At 50.3% G+C, this 24,671-nt stretch overlaps 1 protein-coding gene across 1 annotated transcript in view; it reads left to right on the top strand.

The window, feature by feature from the left end:
• Positions 1-24,671, top strand: part of ATP2C2 (ATPase secretory pathway Ca2+ transporting 2) — a 79,575-nt gene that overhangs the window by 42,613 nt on the left and 12,291 nt on the right. Inside the window, exons 7-15 of the mRNA XM_068528912.1 lie at positions 2,369-2,477; positions 10,331-10,480; positions 10,567-10,635; positions 10,969-11,044; positions 15,189-15,255; positions 21,455-21,579; positions 21,728-21,825; positions 22,428-22,529; positions 23,699-23,788. Coding sequence (XP_068385013.1) covers positions 2,369-2,477; positions 10,331-10,480; positions 10,567-10,635; positions 10,969-11,044; positions 15,189-15,255; positions 21,455-21,579; positions 21,728-21,825; positions 22,428-22,529; positions 23,699-23,788 — 886 coding nt within the window. The remainder of the gene's footprint in view (positions 1-2,368; positions 2,478-10,330; positions 10,481-10,566; positions 10,636-10,968; positions 11,045-15,188; positions 15,256-21,454; positions 21,580-21,727; positions 21,826-22,427; positions 22,530-23,698; positions 23,789-24,671) is intronic.

The raw sequence follows: 24,671 nt of genomic DNA, 5'->3' as shown, positions 1-24,671 counted from the left end.
CAGACGGAAGCATCTATGATTTAAGTAGCTTGATGAGCTGATCTTAAGTTTAAATATCAAGTCTTGGCCTTTTGGGTGAATAGTATGCATTATTGATGTCCCTGGAAGTCACTTCTGAAAGATAATTTTTTTTGCAAGAGCAGCGGAGACGGACAGACTGGTAGAGTTGAAAGAGCACTGAAGGGACACAGCCTCACTCCCCGAGTCCCTGAGACCCGTGTCACAAGTCGGGAACAGCATCTGCCCTGCAGACCCTTCCTGCATTACCTCCATCCTTTATGCATTCACTAAATACTTACTAAGCACCTACTGTGTGCAGGGAGACATTGTTCCAGGCGAAGCGATGGGAAGGCCCTGGCCTTTGGGGCGCTCACGTTTCTAACAGGGGAGGCAGATGATGAAGTGAAGGATGAGATGATTTTGGAATGTGGCAGGTGCATTAAAGCCAAAAAGACCCTCTGAAACCCAAAGCCACACAAAAATTAAAAGAAAGAGAACCCCGGGCTTCCCTGGTGGCGCAGTGGTTGAGAGTCTGCCTGCCAATGCAGGGGACGCGGGTTCGAGCCCTGGTCTGGGAAGATCCCACATGCCACGGAGCAACTGGGCCCGTGAGCCACAATTACTGAGCCTGCGCGTCTGGAGCCTGTGCTCCGCAACAAGAGAGGCCGCGATGGTGAGAGGCCTGCGCACCGCGATGAAGAGTGGTCCCCGCTTGCCGCAACTAGAGAAAGCCCTCGCACAGAAACGAAGACTCAACACAGTCATAAATAAATAAATAAAAGAACGTGAATTTCTTTAAAAAAAAAAAAAAAAAAGAAAGAGAACCTCACGGAGATGCGGTAGTGACCAGGGGAGGTGTGGGAACGACCTTAAATAGCTGGCTGGCAGGCCACCCTGATCTGACATTTAAGGAGGAGCTGACCTTTAGGTTGAGGCCTGAGAAACAGCAGGAGCCAGCCATGGGAAGAGCTGAGGGAAGAGCAGATGTATATCTGATAGGTGCTCTTGGATACAAAACCCAGAAAATTCAGCTGTGCAAACCACAAGGAAATTGTGTTGTCTTACGGTAAGGGATCTGAGGTGGGGGGGGGGACAGTGGGGTTAGTTAATTCAAGATGGCACCAAGGACCTGGTGCCTTTTATTTCTTTACTCTGCCATCCTCAGCTTGTTATCTTTGTTCTTGGGCCAACTTCCCTCATGATCCCAAAATGGCTGCCACAGCTCCGGGCATCACAGCCAGGTATAAAAAGGTCCAACAGAAGAAGAGGCCATCTGTGTGTGTGTGTGTGTGTTTGTGTGTGTACAGAGTGAAAAAAACTTTCTCTCAAGCCCCCAGCAAATATCCAATCCTGTCTCTTAGGCCAGTGTTGTAGATCATGCCTGTCCCTATGCCGGTCATGGCAGGTGCTGGGATCACCCTGATGGTCTCAGCCACTCAGGACCCACCCGCTAGAGCACTGGGCTGTGGGGAGAAGGGCAGTACCTGAATAAGATTGAATTCTGTTAACAAGGAAGAGGGGAATGTCTGCTCCAGCATTCAAGGTCAGCAAAGACCTTGAGACTAGAAGGAGTTGGGTGCGTTCGGGGGCAGGGCGGGGCGGGGCGGGGCGGCGGCGGGGGGAGGGGGGTGGCAGGAGGCAGGGCCGCTGGGTTTGACTCCAAGGTCACTGGAGAGGGTTGGAGTAGGAGGAAGTTGTGATCCGATTTTGTGCTTTAAGAGCTCTCTGGTTGCCACATACAGGATGAATTGAAGGAGGTCGGGGGGGTGGGCACAGGTCCGTCTGGGAGGCTCCTGCCGTGTCGGGCAAGGGGCAGTGTGTGGTGGGATTCCAGTGGGAGCCCGTGCACAGAAGCACATCCGTGTCTAACGGCAGACGTCAGATGGCCGTGAGGAACGGTCCAGGCCCTGTGGGAGGGGGTGTCCCCAGCTTCTCGAGCACTTAAGATGCTCCTCCCAGCTTTGACAAGCCTCTGCCGTCCCTGAGGTCCCGAGCCAGGCTCTGCACACCAGAGTGCTGTGTCCTCTGAGGATAGAAGTGCCGCTAGCTGCCAGCTTCATTAAGGAATCGCTTCCCTAGATCAGCAGAAGTTTCTGGAGGCCGTGTGGCCCAGCCTTGTTTCCAGGCAGACAGAACAGTAGTCACCCCACTTTTCAAGTGAGGCTCAGGGTCTCCTAGAAGCCATACACTTTCCCAAAAGTCTTTTAGGATAGGTGAATTTAAAAACTAATAAAACCGTAAAGGCACAAGGGTTTGTCCATAAGGGAAAGAGAAAGTATGTTTCTGTAATCTTTGCTCAGGTTTATCAACGTGCCTAGAAATGAGATGTCAACATGGGTGCTTTTGCTGTTTCCCATTTCAAACGCAGCATAAGAGAAGGGAAGCTCCAGCATCTTCTTGCTCGAGACCTGGTGCCTGGAGACATCGTGTCTCTCTCCATCGGAGACCGGATCCCTGCTGACATCCGTCTCACAGAGGTGAGGGGCCCCAGACCCTGGTCCAGGGGCCATGCAGACACTTAGCTTCTCGGAGGCAGGCGTTCTCTCTGTCTCGTGCACACGTGTGCACAGACACAGGCATGTGTGCACACAAACAGGAAGTTAGCAAGCAAGCTAATTTTAAGCGCAAAGCTCCTCCAATGGCATTTCACAAATTATTTATTCTCATTTAAGTATAAGCCTAACAAATTGCGGTTATGTGACTTTTCTAGTTTATAGCAAACTGCAGTGGCAAATTAAACCAGGGTGGGGCTGAGGAATGAGGGAAAAGTTGCTTCTAGAAACGGCCACACTGATGTCAGAGAGAAACGCCGTCTGACTGCTTAATCACGAGGATGGGAACAGCCAGTACAGCCATAAACAGTAGCGCAAGCTTTTAGAAGAGCGCAGCTGGGGACATCGGGTGTGGGGCAAGCTCTGTCCCCAAGCTTTGTGGGTCTCAGGGTGTCACAGCTTCACAGAACATTTCCAGAGGCTCTCCGAGATAAATTTGATTCTCGAGAAAAGGTTAAATCAAGTTCAGAGGGATCCGTTGATGGGAGTAATCTATTTTATGATCCCGGGAATTCTTAAGAATTGTTCAAAGCTTTTAGCGATAAAGGGTTAAGCCCAGGTTATCAGCCTGATTTATTTATTAAGGAGGACATGTTCTCAGGATCGATAGCAGGCTGTTTGAAGGGTGGCCTGGAGTGGGGGGATGGAGAGAGGCAAAGAGGCTGGGAGCTAACCCCTGGGAGCTGTGTTTACAGCATCCTGAGCCGGACTTTGAAGTAGAGGCACGGGCCAGAGGGCACCCAGGCTTTCAAGGCCCTCTGCCCCTGGCTTTCAGATCTCCAGGCAGGGCAGGAACAAGGGTGAGCAGGGTGGGGCAGGGTGAGCAGGAGGTGCCCCGCACCAGAGTGGATTCCTCCCCGTCCGCTTCTCCCCCTGCCAGCATCCGGCCTCCGACTCCACATCCAGGGCAGGTGGGTCCCATTAGAGGAACCATTGTCCAGTGGCCAAGCCCCACCTGCGGGAAGGCTGGGGAAGCCAATGTGACGTTGTCCACGCCTCCCCTAGGGGTGGGCTCTGCCCCACAATGTGAGGGAGTCCCCAGGTACGGGGTGGGGAGTCCACCTGCCGATAGGGAGGATACACATATACTACAGGCTCTACAGACAGGCAGTGCTGCCTAATGGTTAGTGCCCTGGGGCTGGGCATTAGCCGGATCCTGTCATTCATAAGCTGTGTGACCTGGAGCAAGTTGCTTACCCTCTCTTTGCCTCGGTTTCCTCATCTATCAAAGCGGTTAATGTTTATTCCCACCTCGTGGGGTTCTCCTGAAGCTGAAACGCTAAGACCTGCTGCCTGCTTGTGCAGCACCTGATGGGGGGACAAAGTCACAAATATCCGCAATTGATTTTACTGTTGATCAGTACCAGGCTCTACAACAGTTCTTTGAAACAATTTTTTAAACCCCAAATGACTCCTTTCCTACTTCAGCTGGTTTTCTTCCTGCCCTGCTTCTGTCAAATTAAATTGTACCTGGTCGTTGCCACCACGAGGACTTTTTTCAAGGCTTCCAGCCGCCAACACTCGACACATTTCCTTTTTTGTCCTTTTGCAACTCCACTGAACAATCAGTAGCTTTGTTTACTCACAGTGGAATATTCTCATCCGCTATTAAGCTCTTAATTGGTTCCAATTAACCAATTAAGCTATTAATTGGTTCCCTTGCATTTTTCAGCCTCCAGAGGCCGCCCGCATTCCTCGGCTTGTGGCCTCAAATTGCTCCAACCGCTGCTTCTGTCTTTGTATTTCCTTCTCTCAGACACTTCTCTGATCCTCCTCTTACAAGGACCCTTGTGATGACATTTAGGCCCTATCAGGATCATCCAGGGTAATCTCTGCATCGCAAGGTCATTAATTCAGTCACATCTGCAAAGGCTCTTTTGCCATTAAGGTAACACTTTCACACGTTCCAAGGATTAGGACTTGGGTGTCTGGGGGATCGGGTGGTCGGGGGCTATTATTCAGCCCAGCACACTCAAAGCCCTCCTCTAAGCCTCTCTGCCCTCCCTCCCTGCCTCAGGGCACCCCTCCCCATATCCTCATCACTCATTCAGTTAACAAATATTTCTTGAGCACCTACTGTGTGCCAGGAACTGTGCTGGGTGCTGAGGAGGCAGTGGAGAAAACAGACGAGATCTCTGTGCTCATGGGTTTATTGCCCAGAGTGACAGACAAACCACATCTACTCATGACAGGTAATGATTGCTGCAAGGGCTCGAGGGAAAAGCACCGGGAACTCTGGGTTTCCCAAACAGGACAGACTTGCCTGGCCCAACGCAGTCACAGAGGGCTTCCTGGAGGCAGTGGCTTTTGAGCCGTCCTGGAATGGACATGAATCAGCTGTTCTAGGCAGAGGAGGCCCAAGCATTATGCCCAGCCCTGACTTAGAAGCCAGGCGCATTGATGCTTTCAACTGCCCGCAGTGCGTCTTCATGCAGGAGGGCCATTTCTGCCGCCAGAACCCACTCTCCACCAGCATGACTTAGCCCTTCTCATTCCTGAGGTCTCAGCTCACTGTCCCCTTCTCATTGGCCTCCCCTGACCCCTCTCCTGAGGCATCACCCCGCCCCCCCGCCCTGCGTACCTGCTGTTCTTTCCAATGTCTGTTTGCTTTCATGTTTATTGCCAGTCCCTCCACAAAGGCAGGGAGTTTGTCTGTCTCGGCCCTGCTGGATTCCCAGGGCCCAGAAGAATGCCTGGCCCCTCGTAGGAGATGGATGGACAGATGGACAGGTTGCCCACCTCCATTCCAATACATCCAAACCCACACCCACCTCCGCACCTGCGTCCTCTTCCCTTCCCAGCCCCGCGCCCCATTCTTCCTGCTTCTCTGGCCATCTGCCTTCAGAGAGGCACCTTTGTCTCATCTCTCTCTTCCTTTCCTCTTTTTAAGAAAAACAGACTATTTTTTAGAGCCATTTTAGATTTACAGAAAAATTGAGAAGATAGTTGAGAGGATTCCCATAGATCCCGCACCCTTTCCTCTAATGTCAACATCATAAATTAGTAGGGTACCTTTGTTACAATTAATGAACCAATCGAGGCAAGTTATTATTAACTAAGGTCCATACTTTTACCAGATTGCCTTAGTTTTTCCCTAATGCCCTTTTTTTGTTGTTGTTCCAGGGTCCCATGTTACATTTAATCATCATGTCTCTTTAGGCTCCTCTGGGCTGTGACAGTTGCTCAGACTTGCCTTGTTTTTGATGACCTTGACAGTTTTGAGGAGGGCTGGTCAGGTATTTTGTAGAATGTGCCTCAATCGGGACTTGTCTGATTAGGCTTTTTTCATGCTTAGACTTGGGTTTGGGGGAAGAAGACCCTAGAGATACCGGGGCCTTCTCTTCATGTCCCATCAAGGGTGCATGCTGTCACCATGGCCCATCACTGCTGGTGTTGACCTTGATCAGCTGGCTGAGGTCTGTTTCCTCAGGTTCTAATGTGTTGCCAATTAATGGGGTTCTTTCTGTGAAAGATCCTCGTGCTTGGGCAACCGCTGCTGTCACTCCAGCTGGAACCTCCCCCCATCTTATCCATCCAGCATCCCCTCATAGGGTCCTCTCCCCAGGCTCTGTGTTCATGGGCCTCCTACTGCCCTGGAAGCTACAGTGGCCCCCACGCCACGTGGCTCAAGACTAAACTCCGCCCTCTGACTCTTCACAGCCTGGCCTGCCCCACTGCCCCATCCCTAACTCTGCTGAGAGAACGGAAGCCTGAGCTAAGAAAATGCACTAGAATTCATCTCTGACACAACCTAGCCTTTGGGACCTTGGGCAAGTTTCTTAAGCTCTCAGAGCCTCAGTTTTCTCATCTGTAAAGTGGGATCAGAGCAGCATCTTTTCCATGGGATAATTGTGAATGTTGCATGAGAAAATACAAGCACTCAGCAAACGTTTATTAGCATTAGCATACCATCAACAGCAGTATTTCTTCTCTGAGTTTCTCTTGTTCTCTAACTTAGCACCATCCTATTTAGCACTTAATCACCCTCTGTTTGTTTCAAGAACTTGAATTCCAAAGTTCTTGGAATAGAGTCTGACTTAAAATTCTTTGGGTGTATAGTAGGCATCTACTAAAGTCTTGTTGACTTGACCAATTGAGAAACTGGGCGAGCAGGTTATATTCTAATTGGTCTTTCTTTAACCAGCAGAAACCGATGGTTAAAATGAGTTCTGCTTATGCGGTTCTCTGTGTGTTCGGAGGGGTTAGGGTTGGAACTAGAAGAGACTTGGCGATCTTCCAGCCCAGTGTCTCCCAAAACTTACCCCACAAGATGATCCACATATCTCCCCCATTTGGAGAGTCTCAGCACCTATTTGCATAGTAAAGGCCCTGAAAAGTCCTGCACTAAGGAGAACCAGTTCACTGGCCTTAACTCCATGTTTCCCAAAATGTCTTTCACCATGGAACCCTTTCTCCATAGCGCACCAATTAACTCCCTGTGAAAGAGGGTTCCCCAAGACACAAGTGGGAAAATGATGTTCTAACAACTCACTCATCCATTGTATAAACGGAAAAACTAAAGCTTCCCAAATCACAGATATGCAAATATGATTTTAAAAAAAAATAACTTTAAGAAGTCTCTAGCCCTCGTGGGTCCACTGGGAAACCAGAATGGAGGTACAGGGGGGCTCTTGGGCATGCAGTTAGCATTCAGATAGTCTTGTACAAGTGTAAAGACTGGAATTAAAAACAGAACAAATAAACCTGTCTGCTTAGTTCCACTTGCTGCCCGTTGTCTCCTTGTTCTTTCTGTCTGGCTCTTCTGTCCATGCCCACTCCCGCCCCCTCGTTGAGAGCCCTGCTGTGCTTCACTTGGCCTTTATTCCTTGGACTGTATGCTTCCCCTCCCAATGCAACTGGCCTGCCTCTTCCAACGTCTAACATCGTTTTTTTATATCTCCCCCATGTCCATCCTTCTCTGCTCAAGACTTTTCATGGCTCCTCATTCCTTACAAGGTAATTATACAAATTTCTTAACCAATGCCAAACACAGTTGGGTTCCAACCACACCTTCCATACATCCTTGCTTCAGTCATGCTGGTCCCCACACGGGTCCCCAGGTGGACCAAACCTCCTGTCTCTTTGCCTGTGGCCTCTTCCAATCAGTGCCCCTGGAGAGCAGGGCCAGCTCTCCTTCCCACTGTGGCTTCAGCACCTGGGACAGTGCCCACCTCTGTCTACTCCCAAGAACCTGTCCCCAGAGGGGGTGAATTGGCACCAGTGCTCAGCGCGCTGGGTTTCTGTCCTTTTAGTGCTGGTGGGTTGCTGGGAAATGAGCGGTCTTTTCTTTACCTCCCCGCATCTCTCCACTGCTCTGATGAAGCTTGTTATTACTCAGTTCACCCACCAGCAGTTCTCCAACCTGCCTTCTTTTCCATCCCTAAAGACCTGCCTGATTCTCCCACCAAATGTCTGCTCATCCTTCAAGGCCTGTTTCACGTCCCAGACCCTCCAGGAAGCTCTCCAGCTCATCTTCCCCACACCAGACACTCCACCCTCTTGTTTCCCAAACCTTCTGCGGCAGATTAGATCTGATTAGGACAGCAGGCTGTTCTAACTACGTCTCTCAAACTCAGCTAGTGGAGGGGTTCCCTTCCAGTGTTGTCTATTATTTTTATTACAGTGTTACTTAAATCTAACAAACATCAGGTTAGGTACAAATTCCTTGTGCTTCAAGGTAAGTAAGTTACAACTTATTCGTGTTATTATCATGTCCCATTAGACAGTGCCTTGGAAATTAAATCTCTGCTTGCCATGGAGATGTGCCAGTTTCTGCTGCCTGGGGCCTGTGGAGTCAGCAGCGGGTGGTGCTGGGTGACTCACTTCTCCCATTTCTTCTTTCATTGTGGGTTAGGAGCTGCCCCACGAGCTCATTTGATGTCCTGGGGATAAAAAACACAAACACAAACTCTAGATCAGTTTGTAGTTGCGTTTGTGGTAACCAATTAAGGCAGATAGATAGGCTTGAACGGGGATGTATTCCTCGCTCACATGATGCGAGCCCAGAAGTGGAGTGTCCAGAGACAGTAAGGCAGCTCCATCATGGAACGAAGGACCTGGGTTTCTCCCAGCCCCCCACTCTGCGCTCTTGGGGTGTGGTCATCGTTTTAACGCTTGTAAGAGAGCTTCTGGAGCTCCAGCCATGAAAACGATGGCCCAGGCGGAGAGAAAGAGAAAGGTGAGGGAGGGCAAAGAGGGCCTGTCAGCCCAGCCACCTTCAGAGATCTTCCCCAAGACCATTCATCCCATTGTCCAGACGGGGAGACACCGTGAGCTGCCAGGGAAGCTGGGAAACAGGGTTGGGGGTGCGCTGGGGGGCACATCATCACTCCCAGCACCATGGGGTTCTGTTAGGAAGGGGGACGGGGAGATGGGCATTGCTAGGCAAGTGGTGGCCCCTGTCAACCTTGGGGACTGGGGTCCCGTGGCAGTGTGACTATTTTTTAAAGACTGTTATTGAATTGTAAAATTTGGAAATTATAGAGCACTCACAGACCCCTATTTGAGAAACACTGATCTAACTGGTCTCTTGTGAGTTTGCAGAAAGATGGCTTCTCTCTCTCAGTTGCTCTTTTTTGCTTAAATGAGAAGGTCCTTAGGGGCAGAGCCCACCCTGATGCCTTGCATGTCCTCCGTGGTACCTGGCACAGTTCTGGCCACAGGAGACTCACCTCTTGAATGATACCTACTGGGCCTGTGGTCAGTTTTGCAAGGTGGTTAAGAGTGCAGTTTCTGGAGCCATCGCCTTGGTTCAGACCTCTGCTCTGCCACTAACTAGCTGTGTCAACTTGAGCACATTTCTTAATCACTCCATGCCTCAGTTACCCCAGATGTAGAGAGGAGAAAATAATAGCATCTTTCATGGAGGCTGTGAGGATTGAGAGATAAGCCTTGTGTGGCACTTCCCTGGTGGCACAGTGATTAAGAATCCGCCTGCCAATGCAGGGGACACGGGTTTGAGCCCTAGTCCGGGAAGATCCCACATGCTGCGGAGCGGCTGGGCCCGTGCGCCACAACTACTGAGCTTGTGAGCCACAACGACTGAGCCCGCCTGCCGCAGCTACCGAAGCCCGCGCGCCTAGAGCCCATGCTCCGCAACAAGAGAAGCCACCGCAATGAGAAGCCCGCGCACCACAACGAAGAGTAGCCCCTGCTCGCTGCAACTAGAGAAAGCCTGCGCGTAGCAACAAAGACCCAATGTGGCCAAAGATAAAAAATAAATTTTAAAAATAAGCCTTGTGAAGTGTTCCGCGCCGGGCCTGGCGCATGGTAGGTGGAAGTGTCACCCTGGAAGTGTCACCCTGGAAACGTCTGGGTGTGTGTGCGTATCTGTGCCCGCGTATGTGTTTTGGGTGTTGACATGACCTTAGGTGGTCACTGCATAACCCGGCTCACTGCTGCTCAGACTACACAGATTGTACGGGACCTTCCAAGGTGGGTGGGATGTGGAGTGTTAGGGGAAAGACAGGATGCTCTGAAAGGGATGTTCTAATTTAACCATTGCCTAAGTTTTTAAAAAATATTTTATTAAAATTTAAAATAATGTTAAAATAGGATACGAGACCTTTATGCTTTCTGAAAGGGGCCGTACATTCAAAGCTTTTCTGTTTCCTGGAGGCATCTGAGGCTGTGTTCTGATACTCGCTTCCTGCTTTCAGCATGTTCCTGTTTGCTGTCTGTTGGCAATGACGCTAAGGTGCTAGACACCATTCTGGGCTTTGAAAACCAGCTCACAGATGGGAGAGCGGATGCCACGCCTTCTCACTTTGCTCCCCCAGGTCACAGACCTCCTGGTGGATGAGTCCAGTTTCACGGGAGAAGCCGAGCCGAGCAGTAAGACGGACACCCCGCTGACGGGCGCGGGCGACCTCACCACCCTGAGCAACATTGTCTTCATGGGGACCCTGGTGCAGTACGGGAAGGGACAGGTAAGCCCCGGGTGCCTGGGGACCCTGGCCTCCCTCACCTTCAGGCTTTCAGCCTCAGAACTCAGGCTTCTCTCTCCTAAACACAGGGCGTCGTGATTGGAACAGGAGAAAGATCCCAGTTTGGAGAAGTGTTTAAGATGATGCAGGCTGAAGAGGTGAGGGCAGTGGGGCTTTGGGTTTTTGTAAGCTGGGGTTTGAGATGATTCTCAGCTGGTGACACCAGCCCCGCCTACTCCTTGGGAATAAGGATGATATGATTAATGTGAGTACACTTTTCAAAATTTTTATTTTAAAACATTTATTTGGATTTTTGTCAAGATATAACTTACGGTGACATGCACAGATCTGAAATGTAGCAGTCAATGAATTTTTATATATGTGTCCTTGTGTAATCATCACTCAGCCTAAGACATTAAAAAATCCAGGCAGAAGCCCGGGGGACACTGCTGGGATCTCATCTAACAAACCCATTGTTCTCATCCTTTCAGACGCCTAAAACTCCTCTACAAAAAAGCATGGACAAACTGGGGAAGCAATTGACACTTTTCTCATTCGGCATAATTGGTGGGTGAAGCAGTTTCTGCACGGGGTCCCAGAGGGGTTGGGGTGTGTGGAGGGAGCCGTCCTGAGCACCCACTGCTGTTTCTCAAATACCCTGCTACTCACCTGGGTGAGAATTGGGGTTTGGGATCAGAGGTTCTTGGACAGTAACAAGAGGTTTCTCTATCAGAACAAGCTAATGGCTGTAACAAGCAGTCCCCGCATTTTAATGGCCTAACATGGTCAAAATCTATTTCTTGCCCACACCACAGTCCATGGGCATGTTCCTGGTGAAATGGCTTTCCTGGATAGCTCACCTCCAAACACTGACTCGGGGTCCCAGGCCCCTACCGTATTGTTGCTCTGCCTTCCTGCAGGTCCTGGGAGGTGGGCCATAATTCTATGTAGCCAGCAGGTAGGGAAAGAGAGAATATGGAGGCTTGTGGGGGGAAGTTTTTAAGGCAGGGACCAGGAAGTGATGTCATCAATTTTGCCTATTCTCGATTGGCTGGAGTGAAGTCACATGGCCTACCTAACTGCAGAGGAGACTGGGAAATGTAGTCTGGTGGTGCACCCAGCCATGTTTCTATTCTACTAAGCAGGTTGTGCCTGGGCTTGTGCGTCCTGGCCTTTGGCAACAGATCAAACAGCATCCACAGGATGCTGCAGAGCTAAATTCAGGTCTTACTCCTGAAGATCCCCATGGGGCTGCCCTGGTCCCTTCACCTGCTCCTTCCTGCTGTCTCCAGCTCTGGTTTTGAGTCTGTGTCCTTCGTTCCCAGCTTTCAGGATCAACCAGTGCCTGGGCCACTGTAGATTCTCAATAAATGTTGGTTGAATGAACGAGTGAATAAAGGAACAAACCAACCAACCACTGCTCATAGCACGAGCAGTGATGGGAGGAAGTACTAGAGAATCTGGCTAAACTGCAGAGCCGATAAAGTTCTTGGGAGAAACATCTGTCCCTCCTAGCAGCAGTTTTGTTGTGCTTCTGGGCATCTAGATGCATTCATTCATTTAGTGAGTATCTTATGACACGCTAGACCCTATGATAGGTTCTGGGGCCACCAAGATGAGTCAAACACAGCTTCTGCCCTTTGAAGGACCCCAGGGAAATAGGAGAGAGACACCTGAACAAATACAAAATGTGCAGGCAGCAGTTAATTTTGCATGGGAGAGTTGGGAAGGCTCCCAGGAGGAGGTGACATTAAGTTGGGTCTTGCAGGATGGGTAGGAGTTTGCCAAGTGAAAAAAAAGAGATTGGGAATTCCAGACAGAGGAAAGGGTAGATTCAAAGGCATGGAAGGTATCTCCCACTCCTTCACAACTTGTAAGAGGTGGTAAATTTAGCAAAGTGTTAAGAGGGTATGGTCTGAAGTCAAAGCTCTCAATTCTATCATGTTGGGGACAGACCTGCCCACCCTTTCCTCCCTGGCCACCCCATCCCAACCTTCTAGTATCCAGTCTCCTTTCCAAATGTCAACTTTGGATTTAGTACTCAGACTTTGCTCAGTCAGTAGTTTTACTGTTTTCAAGTAGCTCTATGTCCTCTTCCCTCCTCTCCAGCCTATTTTGTCCTGGAGCAGTTATGGAAAATGGGTTTTATCTTCACCTGCCAAGTCTGATCACAGCTAAGGGGGCTGGCTCTGTGCTTGTGAGAGGATTTGGAGGCCATGCTCAGGCTTGGTGGCAGAGAACTGTGATGGATTAGTGATGTCTGTCATGGACGCAGGAGGGGAAAGTGACTCTGCATCGCCGTTCACCTGCCATCCTCGGGGTTACATTGATCAGGCTTCTGGGGTAGAATGGATGCCCACGCGGCCCCAGCTGGCCAGAGGACCCTTTTACACTCTGGAGCAGGGGATGGAAACTGTGACTCCCAGGCCAGATCGGGTTTGCCACCTGTTTTTGTGTGGCTCACAAGCCAAGAATTTTTTTTACATTTTTAAATGACTGAAAAAAATAGAAAGAAGAAGAATATGTTATGACACTAAAGTTATATGAAATTCAAATTTCAGTGTTCACAAATCTGTTTTATGGGCACACGGCCACACCCATTCACGTATTATCTATAGCTGCTTGCACACTGCAACGGCCAAGTTGAGTTGTAACGGACCATATGGCCCATAAAGCCGAGCTATTTACTATCTGATCTGTTATATGAAAAGCTTTCCACCACCTGCTCTAGACATTGGGGTTGCCAGAAGGAGACTGGGCCGTAATAATGGCCCCAAGAGCAAATACCAAGTAGATGTGCTTCAAGGCACATTGTCAAATAGATGCTCTTAGCAGGCCTTTCCACAAGATAAAATTTGTTTTAAAAAGAAAAAAATCCAAGTCAGAGGTCCTGCAAGGCCATTGCCTCGTATAAGCCATTATTCCTCAAGTTAAATTAGAAAGTAAATTAGCATGTCCATGGCCAGGCCCGTGACACCATTCAGACGTTTTTTCTTTTTAATGAATATTTTAAGAATTGCTCTGGCAGAGTGGGAATTTTGAACCCTCAGAGGGTCCAAGGAGGAGATTCAGGGGAACAGCGGGCTCCAGCGGAAAGCGGTGTTTGCCACTTTCCATGGTGTCAATACTCACAGCCGCCCATTTCAAGCTACCAGTGCAAAGTTACTGAACGTGGGTTTGGGAAGAAATGAGCACGGTCAGCTCTTGTGAGCCCCAGTGAACAAGCTCATCCTCCTGCTGCAGGGAGGCCCCCAGGGTAGGGGCAGGTCCTGGTGGGTGCGGCCCTGCCCCTATTTTTAATAGAGTTCCCTCCCCACCCCAGTCTTTTGCATCTGGGTTCATTTGGATTGCAGCTAAGATTTTATTTGACTACTGAATCCTGTTGCTAATCATAGTATGAAAATAGGGACTTCCCTGGTGGTGCAGCGGTTAAGAATCTGCCTGCCAATGCAGGGGACACGGGTTGAAGCCCTGGTCCGGGAAGATCCCACGTGCCACGGAGCAACTAAGCCCGTGCGCCACAACTACTGAGCCTGCGCTCTAGAGCCCGCGAGCCACAGCTACTGAAGCCCGTGCACCTAGAGCCTGTGCTCCGCAACAAGAGAAGCCACCTCAATGAAAGCCACCGCACCGCAACGAAGACCCAACGCAGCCAAAAATAAATAAATAAATTAATTAATTAGAAAGATACATAGTATGAAAATAGCCCCTAATAAATCACATCTTCTGACCCCCCTACTCCCAACACACACGCACACATGCACACCGCTACTACCCAGCAGAAAACTTGCCCCGGCTCCCCTTTCCCTGCAAAACAAAGCTGATGCTTTTCAGCAAGTCTCCCAGGACGTGTCAACAGGCGACTCCTCTCACCTCACACATTTTTCCCTTCACCTGTCCGGTAACCGTGGCCCCAGCAGTTCACGACTGGGTGTTACTGTGGGCCAGGAGCCGTGCTAAGCACTCCAAGTGCATTGTCACATCTTACATCCTGAAACAAGTCCTCAAGGATGACGTGGTCATTGTCCCCACTTTACAGGTGAGGAAACCGAGGCCACGCCTGGCGGCCCCTGAACTTTTCCCCATTGTCAGAACATCTCAGCATCTTCACGGGTCCCAGCGTGACTCATGCCACTCCTGTGCCTGGAGGGTCCATCTCTGACTGACTGTGTGTCCCATGCATAGCACAGTGCCCGGCGTATAGGAAACGTTGGGTCAACGATTGACAAAGGAGAAAAATGGAAAAAGGAATGTATTTAATCATGAACACTCAGGATAAAGTAGTCAAGAGACAGCGGCCCATCTGTGCGTCATGGGAGCACTGCAGACACCTTGGGGCAAGTCCTGGGGGCGTGCAGCCCGTGGGAACTTGTGGAATAATACAGAAATGTTGCCAACGGCCCCAAGTAAACTGGTTGGCTGTTTCTTTCTTTTACTTGAGCTGGCTTGATCCTCTCCTGAAAAAGTAAAACCATCCTCTTTCTCGTAGGCAGGGGAGTTTCTTTCTTAAAAAGAAAAAGGGGAGAGGTGGCACGTGTTTGAGGTTATTCATAATCGTCCTATGTCTATATTACTGGAAACTCTTTAAGGAAATGAGTTTGGAATGCCTTCGTCCTTTGGAGGACATACTCGTGCGTGTGTGTGTGTGCGCGCGCGCGCGTGTGTGTGTGTGTGTATACATACATACATGTATGTTTTTATCTCCTCCCAGGCCTGATCATGTTCACGGGCTGGCTGCAAGGGAAGCACCTCCTCAGCATGTTCACCATCGGGGTCAGGTAAGGGCGCTGGGCCATCCCCCCTCCTCTGTGCACAAGAGAAGGTGGGGAGATTGGGGGGCAGGAGTGGCGTGGGGCAGATGCAGCCCTTCCCCCTAAGCCACAGTCTCCCCGTAGCACGTTGTCTGGCAGGTGGGTGCCCAGCGAATGTCTGCAAAAGGAATGAAAGTCTGACGATTCGGAGTCCCTGCCCCTCTGGCCCGTGGGTTTGGGTCTTCCTGGCTGAGCGCAGACTCCAGAGCCAGCCCACCCGGGTTTAGATTCTGCCTTTGCCACTTGCTAGCCATGCGACCCCGGCCCAGCGTCTTCATTTACTGGTCCTCCTTTTCCTCCTCTGTAAACGGGTGTGATGTCAGCCCTCCGAGGGGTGCGGTGAGGATGCCCTGCGTGCCCTACGCAGGCGCCTGCAGCCACGTGAAGCGCTCAGTGGGTGCGTGTTCTCGTTACACATTTGGAACTCGGCCCTTGATTTATGGAGGCGGCTGCAGGAGAGGACAGAGAACTTGTAGCCGAGGCCACACGGCTGACTGCAGGGCTGGGGACCGGGGCCTTGACTTTAAGCCCAGGGAACCTGCCCTTCCCCGACCTGGTGATGCCCATAAGCGACCACCCCACCCTGGGTCCCAGTGGAGAAGCAGAGGCAGACAGGAGAAGGCAGGCTCTATGCAGGGGCGTGAAGTTGCACAGCTTTTCCACGGCTGCTCGGGGACACGGGGTGCTGGGGATTGTCCCTAATGGGGCACGTCCCAGCGGAAGGGCAGCTGGTAATCGGGGACGTGGAGGAGCCACGTCAGGCCCCTCACGGTTTCCTCAGGGTGACCCCCTCCTTGTGTTGTTGTCTGTAAGATGGTTCAGGTGTTACGTGGAAGAGTAATGTCAGTGAGCAAAAATATATACTTAGTACGTCAAACCCACAATGTAAACAAACTTAGATGCCTGTCAAGTAGTGAACAGATGAAGGAGTATTATTCAGCCACAAGAAGGAGTGAAGCCAGTGGGGGAAGGGTAAGCTAGGATGAAGTGAGGGAGTGGCATGGACATATATACACTACCAAATGGAAAATGGATGGCTAGTGGGAAGCAGCCGCATAGCGCAGGGAGATCAGCTCGGTGCTTTGCGATGACCTAGAGGGGTGGGATAGGGAGGGTGGGAGGGAGGCGCAAGAGGGAGGGGATATGGGGATGTATGTATATGTACAGCTGACTCACTTTGTTGTACAGCAGAAAATAACACAACATTGTAAAGAAATTATACTCCAATAAAGATATTTTAAAAAAAGAACGAAGCACTGACACATGCTACAGTGTGGATGCCGTAGAAACATGAGGCTAAGAGAAGGAAACCAGACACAAATGGCCACATACCATATGACTTTGTTTCTATGAAATGCCCCAAATAGGCAAATCCATACAGACAGAACGTAGATTAGTGGCTGCCAGGGGCTGGGGTCGGGGAACGAGGAGGGACCCCAACAGTTATGGGGTTTCTTCTGGGGGTGATGAAAAGGCTCTAAAAGTGATTGTAGTGATAGTTATACAACTCTGAATGTAAAACCACTGAGTTATATACTTTAAAAAGGCGAATTTTATGGTACATGAATTACATCTCAATAAAGAAAACATAAAGCAGGTAATTAGGAACGCTGTTATTGCAAGGATCCTTGGAACCCTTCTAATTTATATATAAAAAGTAAACTGTTTGCAAACAGCCACGTTGTAACTGTCATTACAGTAAATTACAGTGACGCACCTCACAATGGATCCCAGTGCGGGACGGAGGCTGTGGGGTGCTGCTTCCTCCAGCACCGGCCAGTGTGGGCAAGAGAACCTTGCTTTAGGGGGTTGAGTGTACACGTCTCTGGTACAGAGTCAAGTCTGTCTGTGTAAAAATGAGTGGACACCATTACCTGGCAATTAGCAATAGAAGAAATTCAAATGCAGGCCTTTTAAAATTCCAAATGCCTCACTTTTTTAAATTGAAGTATAGTTGATTTACGATGTTGTGTTAATTTCTGCTGTACAGCAAAGTGATTCAATTATACATACATATATATATATATATATATATATATATATACACACACACATTCTTTCAAATGCCTCATTTTTTAATCACACTGCCCTGTGTGCATTGAGAGGCAGGCCAGCAAAATCCACCTGTGGGCAGGTGTGTATCCTATTATAATAGTATTCAGTGACTATTTTGTGAATGAATGGAAGCTGGAAAAGTCTGTGTCTGGTTTTAGAAGCTTTGCCGTTCCTTAACAAACAAAATCTCATTAATGCCAAATCCTGGGGACATGAAAAAGAAAAAGGAAAAGTTGGTTTAAAGCATATTATGCAGTTAGAATATTATGTGACAAAAACCATAAAAGCAAAATACAAATGGCAAACATTTGGAAAACGCCATCTCAGACTAATTCTGAGTATAAAAAGAAAAGGCACCCTAACAGCAATTGTCTTTAGGTTTTCACCTTAAATAAGCTATAAATAAATGGATTGATACCAGGGCTTGGGTTTTCCCCCCGAACTCTTTGGAACCATGAAAATCAGGCCATTGTGCTGTACAGATGTTCCTGCTGGATTTCAGGCCTTTTCCCTGAAACACACCCAGATCATCATCGTTACATTTGGGTGGTGGCCACAGCAGACGGCTTGCAGAGCTCTAGATACAGCGCCCAAGGTGTTGTTTTGAGTGGACGAGGTCATGATCTCAAGTCGAGTGGGGTGTCCTGACTTTATATCCTGAGCTACGTGCCGTGAATGGTATAAAAGAAAATAGAACCCAGAGCTTTCGATGGCCATTTATCCCTCCGTGTCAGTGTCGGAGTGTTGACCAGCTAGGTGAGGCGGTTCTAGGATCTTCGAGAAAGTGAAGGGGGCGTAGCCAGGGTCTGTTGCTGCCGTGTGGAGGAGGGGGGAGGGCTCGGGAGGAGCACGTGACCTCGTGCATCGAGGCACAGCTCCGTGAGGCAGGCCGGTCTCCATTTCACAGATCGAGAAGCTGAGGGTTAGGCCGACACATTTGCCTGTAGTTACAGGATCAGGGAGTGGAGGAGACAGACTGCAAACCCCATGCATTCTGATCCAAAGCCAGGGTCTGGCTTAGTGCCCCTGGCCACCTCCCGGGCAGGGCAGGGACTCTCCTCCCTCTCCCTCCCCTCCCCGGCCATGGCACTTGGTTTGCTTATTTGCCCCACACATGTTTCTTGAGCAACTGTTTACTATGTACTTGCATCGTCCAGTGCTGATGGAGCTGGACCACGGAGTCTGCAGGCTGGTGGGGAAAGTAAACGTGAACAATTTAAGTGAATGTTAGCAAAATAATCACAACTTACGATCAACGCTACAAAGGAAACGATGGTTGAGAGACAGATTAAAAGGGAGGCGGGAAGGGATGTGGCCGGAAAAGGTGGCCGGGGAAGGTTTCTCTGAGGAGTTGAAGCTGGAGAGATGCTGCTGGGGGGGGGTGGGGCAGGGCGTTCGGGCAGGGGAGTGGCGGGGGCAAAGGCGTGGAGGCGGAGCAAGCCCAGCGCATCTGCGGAAGCCGGGGGGAGGCTGTGGTCGGGCTGGGTGATAAGACCAGACGGTGGGGTAGATTAGGGGGCTGATCACGTGGAAACTCACGGGCCCCTTTTTCTCTGAATTCTAATCACATCCTCGGAACCCTTCTCAACACGCCGTGCCAGGCCATCTCTACTATTCTTCTGGAGCAGAGAGATGAAAAGTGTTGGCCATTCTTGGGATGGTGATGGGAGGTGTGAACCCTGGCTTGTTCTGAGGAGTGGGAACAGGGAGCAGGGGAGTGGGCAGCTGGCTGCGCTGTGGGCGGTGGAGTTTGAGGTGAGGGCGGGGCCTCCTGCAAGAGGAGGACGCCGTAGAGCAGGGGGTCTCGGACTTGACCATAACTAACCTCACCATACAAGGGTCCCTGGGAGAGCTTGTCCCACGCAGATTGCCGGGGCTCTGACTCAGTGGGTCTGGGGTGGGGGGGCCCAAGATTCTGCATTCCTAACATGCTCCCCAGGGACGTTGATGCTGCCGTTTCAGGAAGCATCACTCTGAGCGGTGAGGCCATGGCTACAATTACCCTGGTCGGGACTCCAGCAAGAGGCGGGGCTAGGGAAGAAGGTGGAGCCCCGGAAAGGAGGCTCAGGTGACTAGGTCTTCAGAGGTAGGGGTGGTGGCCGAGGGTGGAGCCTCAGCCACGAGGCGCTCCCCGAAAAAGCAGAGCTCTCAGAGGCCGTGATGCATGAGAACCTCCCCCAAATAAGGGTGCGTTCCATCCCATCTTGTAAACCACAGAGAGTTCCATGAGGCAAAAAGACGGTGACATATTTCCAGGTCAGTAAGAGAAAAGGCTCCTGTGTCCACCGCATCCCTGCTTCCCCAAGGTCGTTTCTGATTTCTTGTCTTAACAGCCCCTTTCATCTCTCTCATCCCACTCGGTCCATGGGAAACTTGCAACGGAAAGAATACTGAGTCTGGTCATTTCACTTGTGACTTTGAAAGGATGGGATTCTTCAGTTTTTAGCAGAAGAAAATCACTCAAAACCTCTCAGTCATAAGGTAGAAATGGCAGGAAAGCTGGTGAGGAAGAGATTCTCCAAAATAAATAGCATGAGAATCATTCTTTTAAAAACTTGATCCTACTTCCCTCTGCCTTGAGCAACATTCAGGTTGACCCAAGGTCTACTTGCTTTTCCTGGTCTATTGTAATCTTTATTAGTTTGCCAATTAATTTTTTATTATTATGAAAACCTCCAGGCACACACAATGCCCTTCTCATGCCATGTAGGAGGAAAGTGCCCGTGAGAACCCTTTGCAAATGTTTGCTTAGCTGGCCTTGTCAGCCTGTGCCATAAAACCAAGGAAGCCTTCTTGCTGTCACCGTAGAAACCGGGCACAGTCCCTTGACCAAATTCCGTCACCTTGGTTTATATAACTTACCCCTGAATGCTCCATGGTCTCCAGGTGAAAGGCCGCCATTCGTATACCATATTTCTTTGATTCTGAGACACACATTCTTTTTCACCTTCTACCTTCTCTGAAGTCAGACTGCTTCTCACAAGTGAGGTGATAAGAAAGCATCCCGGCACCGTTAATGGGCAGCATGTTTTTACTTTCTGAGAGGTGCACAGGATAATGGTGCCCTTCCCAGTTAGCAGCGCCGTAGATCTGATGAAATACAGTAGCCGCGCGTGGCTTCGGTTGAATGGTCGTCCTCGGTGGCGGGGCTTTCTGATTATTACCAACCTATATAGAGTGCTCACTATGTGCTAGGCCAGGGTGGGTCCGGGCTCTTGCACTTGCCATGTATTCACTCATTGCTGTGTGTTCACTCAGCAAATATTTACTGACTACCTGCGGGACCGTGCTGTGCAAAGGGTGAACCACGGTGGGGCGTGGCGTGGTAATGCTCACCCCACAGCTCTGCACAGTCTGCCCCCCACTCTCCAGCCTCCCCCAAAGGCCTGAGGTCACTGGCAAGACACAGACCCTGCCCACAGGAAGGGGATCCTGTGCTCAGTCCCAATGCAGATTCCCAAGGGAGAAGCTCATTGGTTCAGCTCGAGTCACATGTTCTCCTCTAACCCAATCAACCTTGGCTGTGGGAGGGCAGGGCCACGTGGTACGGAAAGAGTTGGGGGGGGGGGTCCTAAGCAGATGAGCAGACAGCACAACAACCTGCTTAGGCAAAGGCGTCGCCGTGCCACTTCACCTCCCCCAACTTTCATTTCCTTGTCTGGTTTTCTCACAGGAAGTGTCTAAACCATTAGACCAATTTAAAGGAAAATTCAGGGGACCCAGGGAGGACCCTCTGAACCTAGTAATTCCACTTCCCACTTAGTGCCTGATTCCGGAAATTGCTTTCATAGGGCCCAAGACTTTTGTCTCTAATAGCTGACAACAATTTAAATGCAAAAGCACTTAAATAGGCAAAACAATGGACAGACTAATTCACACTAAAGTGTGGATGTCTGGTAGGAAAGCAGGGTTTTGCAGGGGGAAAGCTCAGAGCAGTGGATGCTGAAGAAGGAGGCAGGTGTGTCATGGGACTGGGAGCACAGTATAGAACAGAGAAGGTGGGGAAACCACGGACAAGCTTCACCGGGTAAACATGTTGCCAACGCCAGTTGGGATTCACGTCATCGTTAAGTGCGTGCTAGAGGTGATCCGCCTGGCCTTTTCGATCCAGCCTGGCTGTGGCCGCCATTCCCGAGGGTCTGCCCATCGTCGTCACAGTTACGCTGGTCCTGGGAGTGCTGCGGATGGCCAGGAAGCGGGTCATTGTGAAGAAGCTGCCGATCGTGGAGACTTTAGGTGAGGAAATCCAGCTGGTTGGATTCTTACAAATTGGACTGCATGGGCATTTTAGTGCCGTGATAATTCAACCTGGGTGTTTCCTAAGCCTGAGAGTTGGTGGTGACGACTTCTTGTTCCTCTAAACTCTGGTGTCTTCTTGTGCCAGGTTGCTGCAATGTCATCTGTTCCGATAAGACGGGAACTCTGACTGCCAATGAAATGACTGTCACCCAACTTGTGACGTCTGACGGGCTCCACGCTGAGGTGAGCCCGTGTGAGTTTATAAGGTTCAGGTCCAGGTTGTGCCCTGCCAGACCCCTTCCTTCCCAGGGAAAGCACACGGAGTCTTCCAGAGAACAGTAAGGAAGAAACAAATATGGGTTATTGGACAGTCTCCTTGCTACAAATAGCAGCGAGTAACGTGACGGATGGAAGGCACCACCCTCTGGTTGGCACGATGCTACACCCTTGTGTTTTCACGTTGTCCGTGTTTCCTGTCATGTCACAGCCACAGAGTAATCGCAGCAGAGATTACTGCAAAGGCTACGATATTTGCCATCGGCTCTACAAAAAAGAGCTTGCCCGCCCCGGTTCTAGAACATAAGCACCCTTGTATGCTAATACTTGGTTTTCATAACCATAATTTTTACTGGCTGAAGAATGCCCTGTTGCAATTTACTGAAGCACGGCACTTGGTGAGGTATCTGATTAATACGTAATCCTGCAGGGGGCATTTCATGCTTGAAGACGTGTTCGTGGTGGGACCATGTCCTTGGGGATGGATCCCCAGAAAGGGATATGGGTCAACCGGGGAAGCGTCTTTTTGCCTCCTAGTGACACCCCGTTTTTTCGCCTTTGCCCTGTAGGTCAGCGGAGTTGGCTACAACGGCCAAGGGACTGTCTGTCTTTTACCCTCAAAGGAAGTCATTAAGCAATTTTCCAACGTCTCAGTGGGGAAATTAGTGGAGGTAAGTGTCAAAAGCACCACTGTGGAAGTAAACATGCATTTAAAACAGAGCTAATGGGGACTCTCTCCGGAAAGAGAGACAGCAGTTGGACCAGCTGGTTCTCAGTGATGACCGGGCCACGCCCCAGGGGTCAGGTTGTCACGGCGGCCCAGATACAGATGGAAATATGGGACATAAGGGAAGAGCTGGGAGCCCCTTCCTCCCCCCTTGCTTGCTGGACAGGGAAGGGGCTCCGTGAATATTGGGAAACAAGCACGGGATGAACGCTGCCTGTTGTGACCATCAGTACTTGTAATGTGAGCCATACCCATCCTCGCAGGAGCTCACGTCCCCTCCCCACGGGAAGTTTGACCACCGTCCCCTCCGCGCAGGTCCCACCTCCACGGTGACAATTAACAGAGCCCTGAGAAGGCCGCCCCATTATCTCAGTTGTGCAGATTAAGAAACGGGAGCTCGGGACTTCCCTGGCAGTCCAGTGGTTAAGACGCCGTGCTCCCAATGCAGGGGGCACAGGTTCGGTCCCTGGTTGGAGAACTAAGATACGGCATGCCGCATGCACAGTGCCGACCAAAAAAAAAAAAGAAACGGGGGCTCAAAGAGGTAGCGTGAGTGCCCAAGGTCCCCCAGTGAGTGGGAGGGAGCCGGGATTCACCCCCGTGCTCTTTTTGTCCATTTGTTTCTACTTCTCTTTTTTCAGTTATTATTTTAAATTGAGATGTAGGTCACACACCACAGAATTCACCCTTTTAAAGTGTACAGTTCAGTGGGTTTTAGTATACTCACAAGGTTGTGCAGCCATCACCGCTATCTAATTCCAGGACGCTTTGTCGCCCCAATCAGAAACCCCGTCCCCATTAGCGGGCACTGGCCATCACCCCACACGCGTGACCCCCCCAAGTCTGCCTGCCTTCCCACTGTAGTTCCTCATGACAGCTTTGTGACAACCAACATTCAGCAGAATCAGTAAATATTAATCGTGTGGATTTTGAAGATCGGGGACTGATGTATTTTGAAGAGTAAACTTGTCCCTGGCCCCCATGCCAGCCCCAGCTCAGAAAACGGGTCCAGCGTTTAGGGCTGCACCTTTTCACGTGCCTGAGTAAGCCCGGGACCCCGGCGGGTGCAGCTCCAAATACTAACAAACGACCTTCGGAAACCTCTCCTTCCAGGCAGGCTGTGTCGCCAACAACGCCATCATCAGAAAAAACGCCGTGATGGGGCAGCCCACGGAGGGCGCCTTGATGGCCCTGGCCATGAAGGTAGGTCTGTGATGTCTGCGTGGGGAATGCTTTCACTCGGAGCTACACTGGCAGCAGAATTCGAGGTCCTGTCTGCGTGAGGGAGGTCCTCACGTGGCCTTGTCTTCTTCTTAGAAGGACGCCAGTCATACCGGCGTGGGCTCCCCCTCACCACCTCATCTGAACTTCGTTACACCTCCAAAGACCCTATTTCCAGATCAGATCCTGTTCGCAGGCACTGGGGAATTACACCTTCCATATGTCTTTGAGGGACACAGTGCAACCGATGACACTCCCCTAAGGAGACTTTTTAGATGTTTTTTTCCCTAATCACTCCCCCCATGAGATTTTAATACCGCAGATATTACGGAAAGACCCAAACGAACTTTTTTGTCAGCCCAATAGTATGCATCTGTTCCTGTACTGTATGGGTGTCTGTGCCTTATACATAAAAGGAGTAGATTTTTTTCACCCCCTAAGAACCCATTTTCACCCCTTGGGGGGCGATGGGATGCACGGGTTAGGATTGGTTTACAACTGGGGAAACCAAGGCTCAGAGCTGTCAAGGAACTGGCCTGAAAGCCATCAAAGAGCGAGTGAATGTGAGGCCTGGCAGGGACCCCAGGTGGTGACCGCAGGCACCCCACTTCCCAGGGCTCCTTTTGCTGCCTCTTCAAGTCTGAAACATTCGTCCCGGCAGAAACGCCACAGGTTCCAGCTAGAAGCTGTGGCAGAGGCCATCAGGCTCTGCCCCTGGGACAAGAGAAAAGAGAGATTTCTTTTCGGGTGGGACGTTTGAAAGCAAATGGCTTTTCTCTGTGAGCTGAACAGCTTGGATTTCTCATCTGCCTGAGGTGGTTTGAATAATGAATAATTTAAATGGACTGAGCTTTGCGTAGAGATT

This window comes from Eschrichtius robustus, chromosome 19 (genome assembly GCF_028021215.1).
Source record: "Eschrichtius robustus isolate mEscRob2 chromosome 19, mEscRob2.pri, whole genome shotgun sequence".
NCBI classification, from domain to species: Eukaryota; Metazoa; Chordata; class Mammalia; order Artiodactyla; family Eschrichtiidae; genus Eschrichtius; species Eschrichtius robustus.
This window is presented reverse-complemented; position numbering and strand designations above follow the sequence as displayed.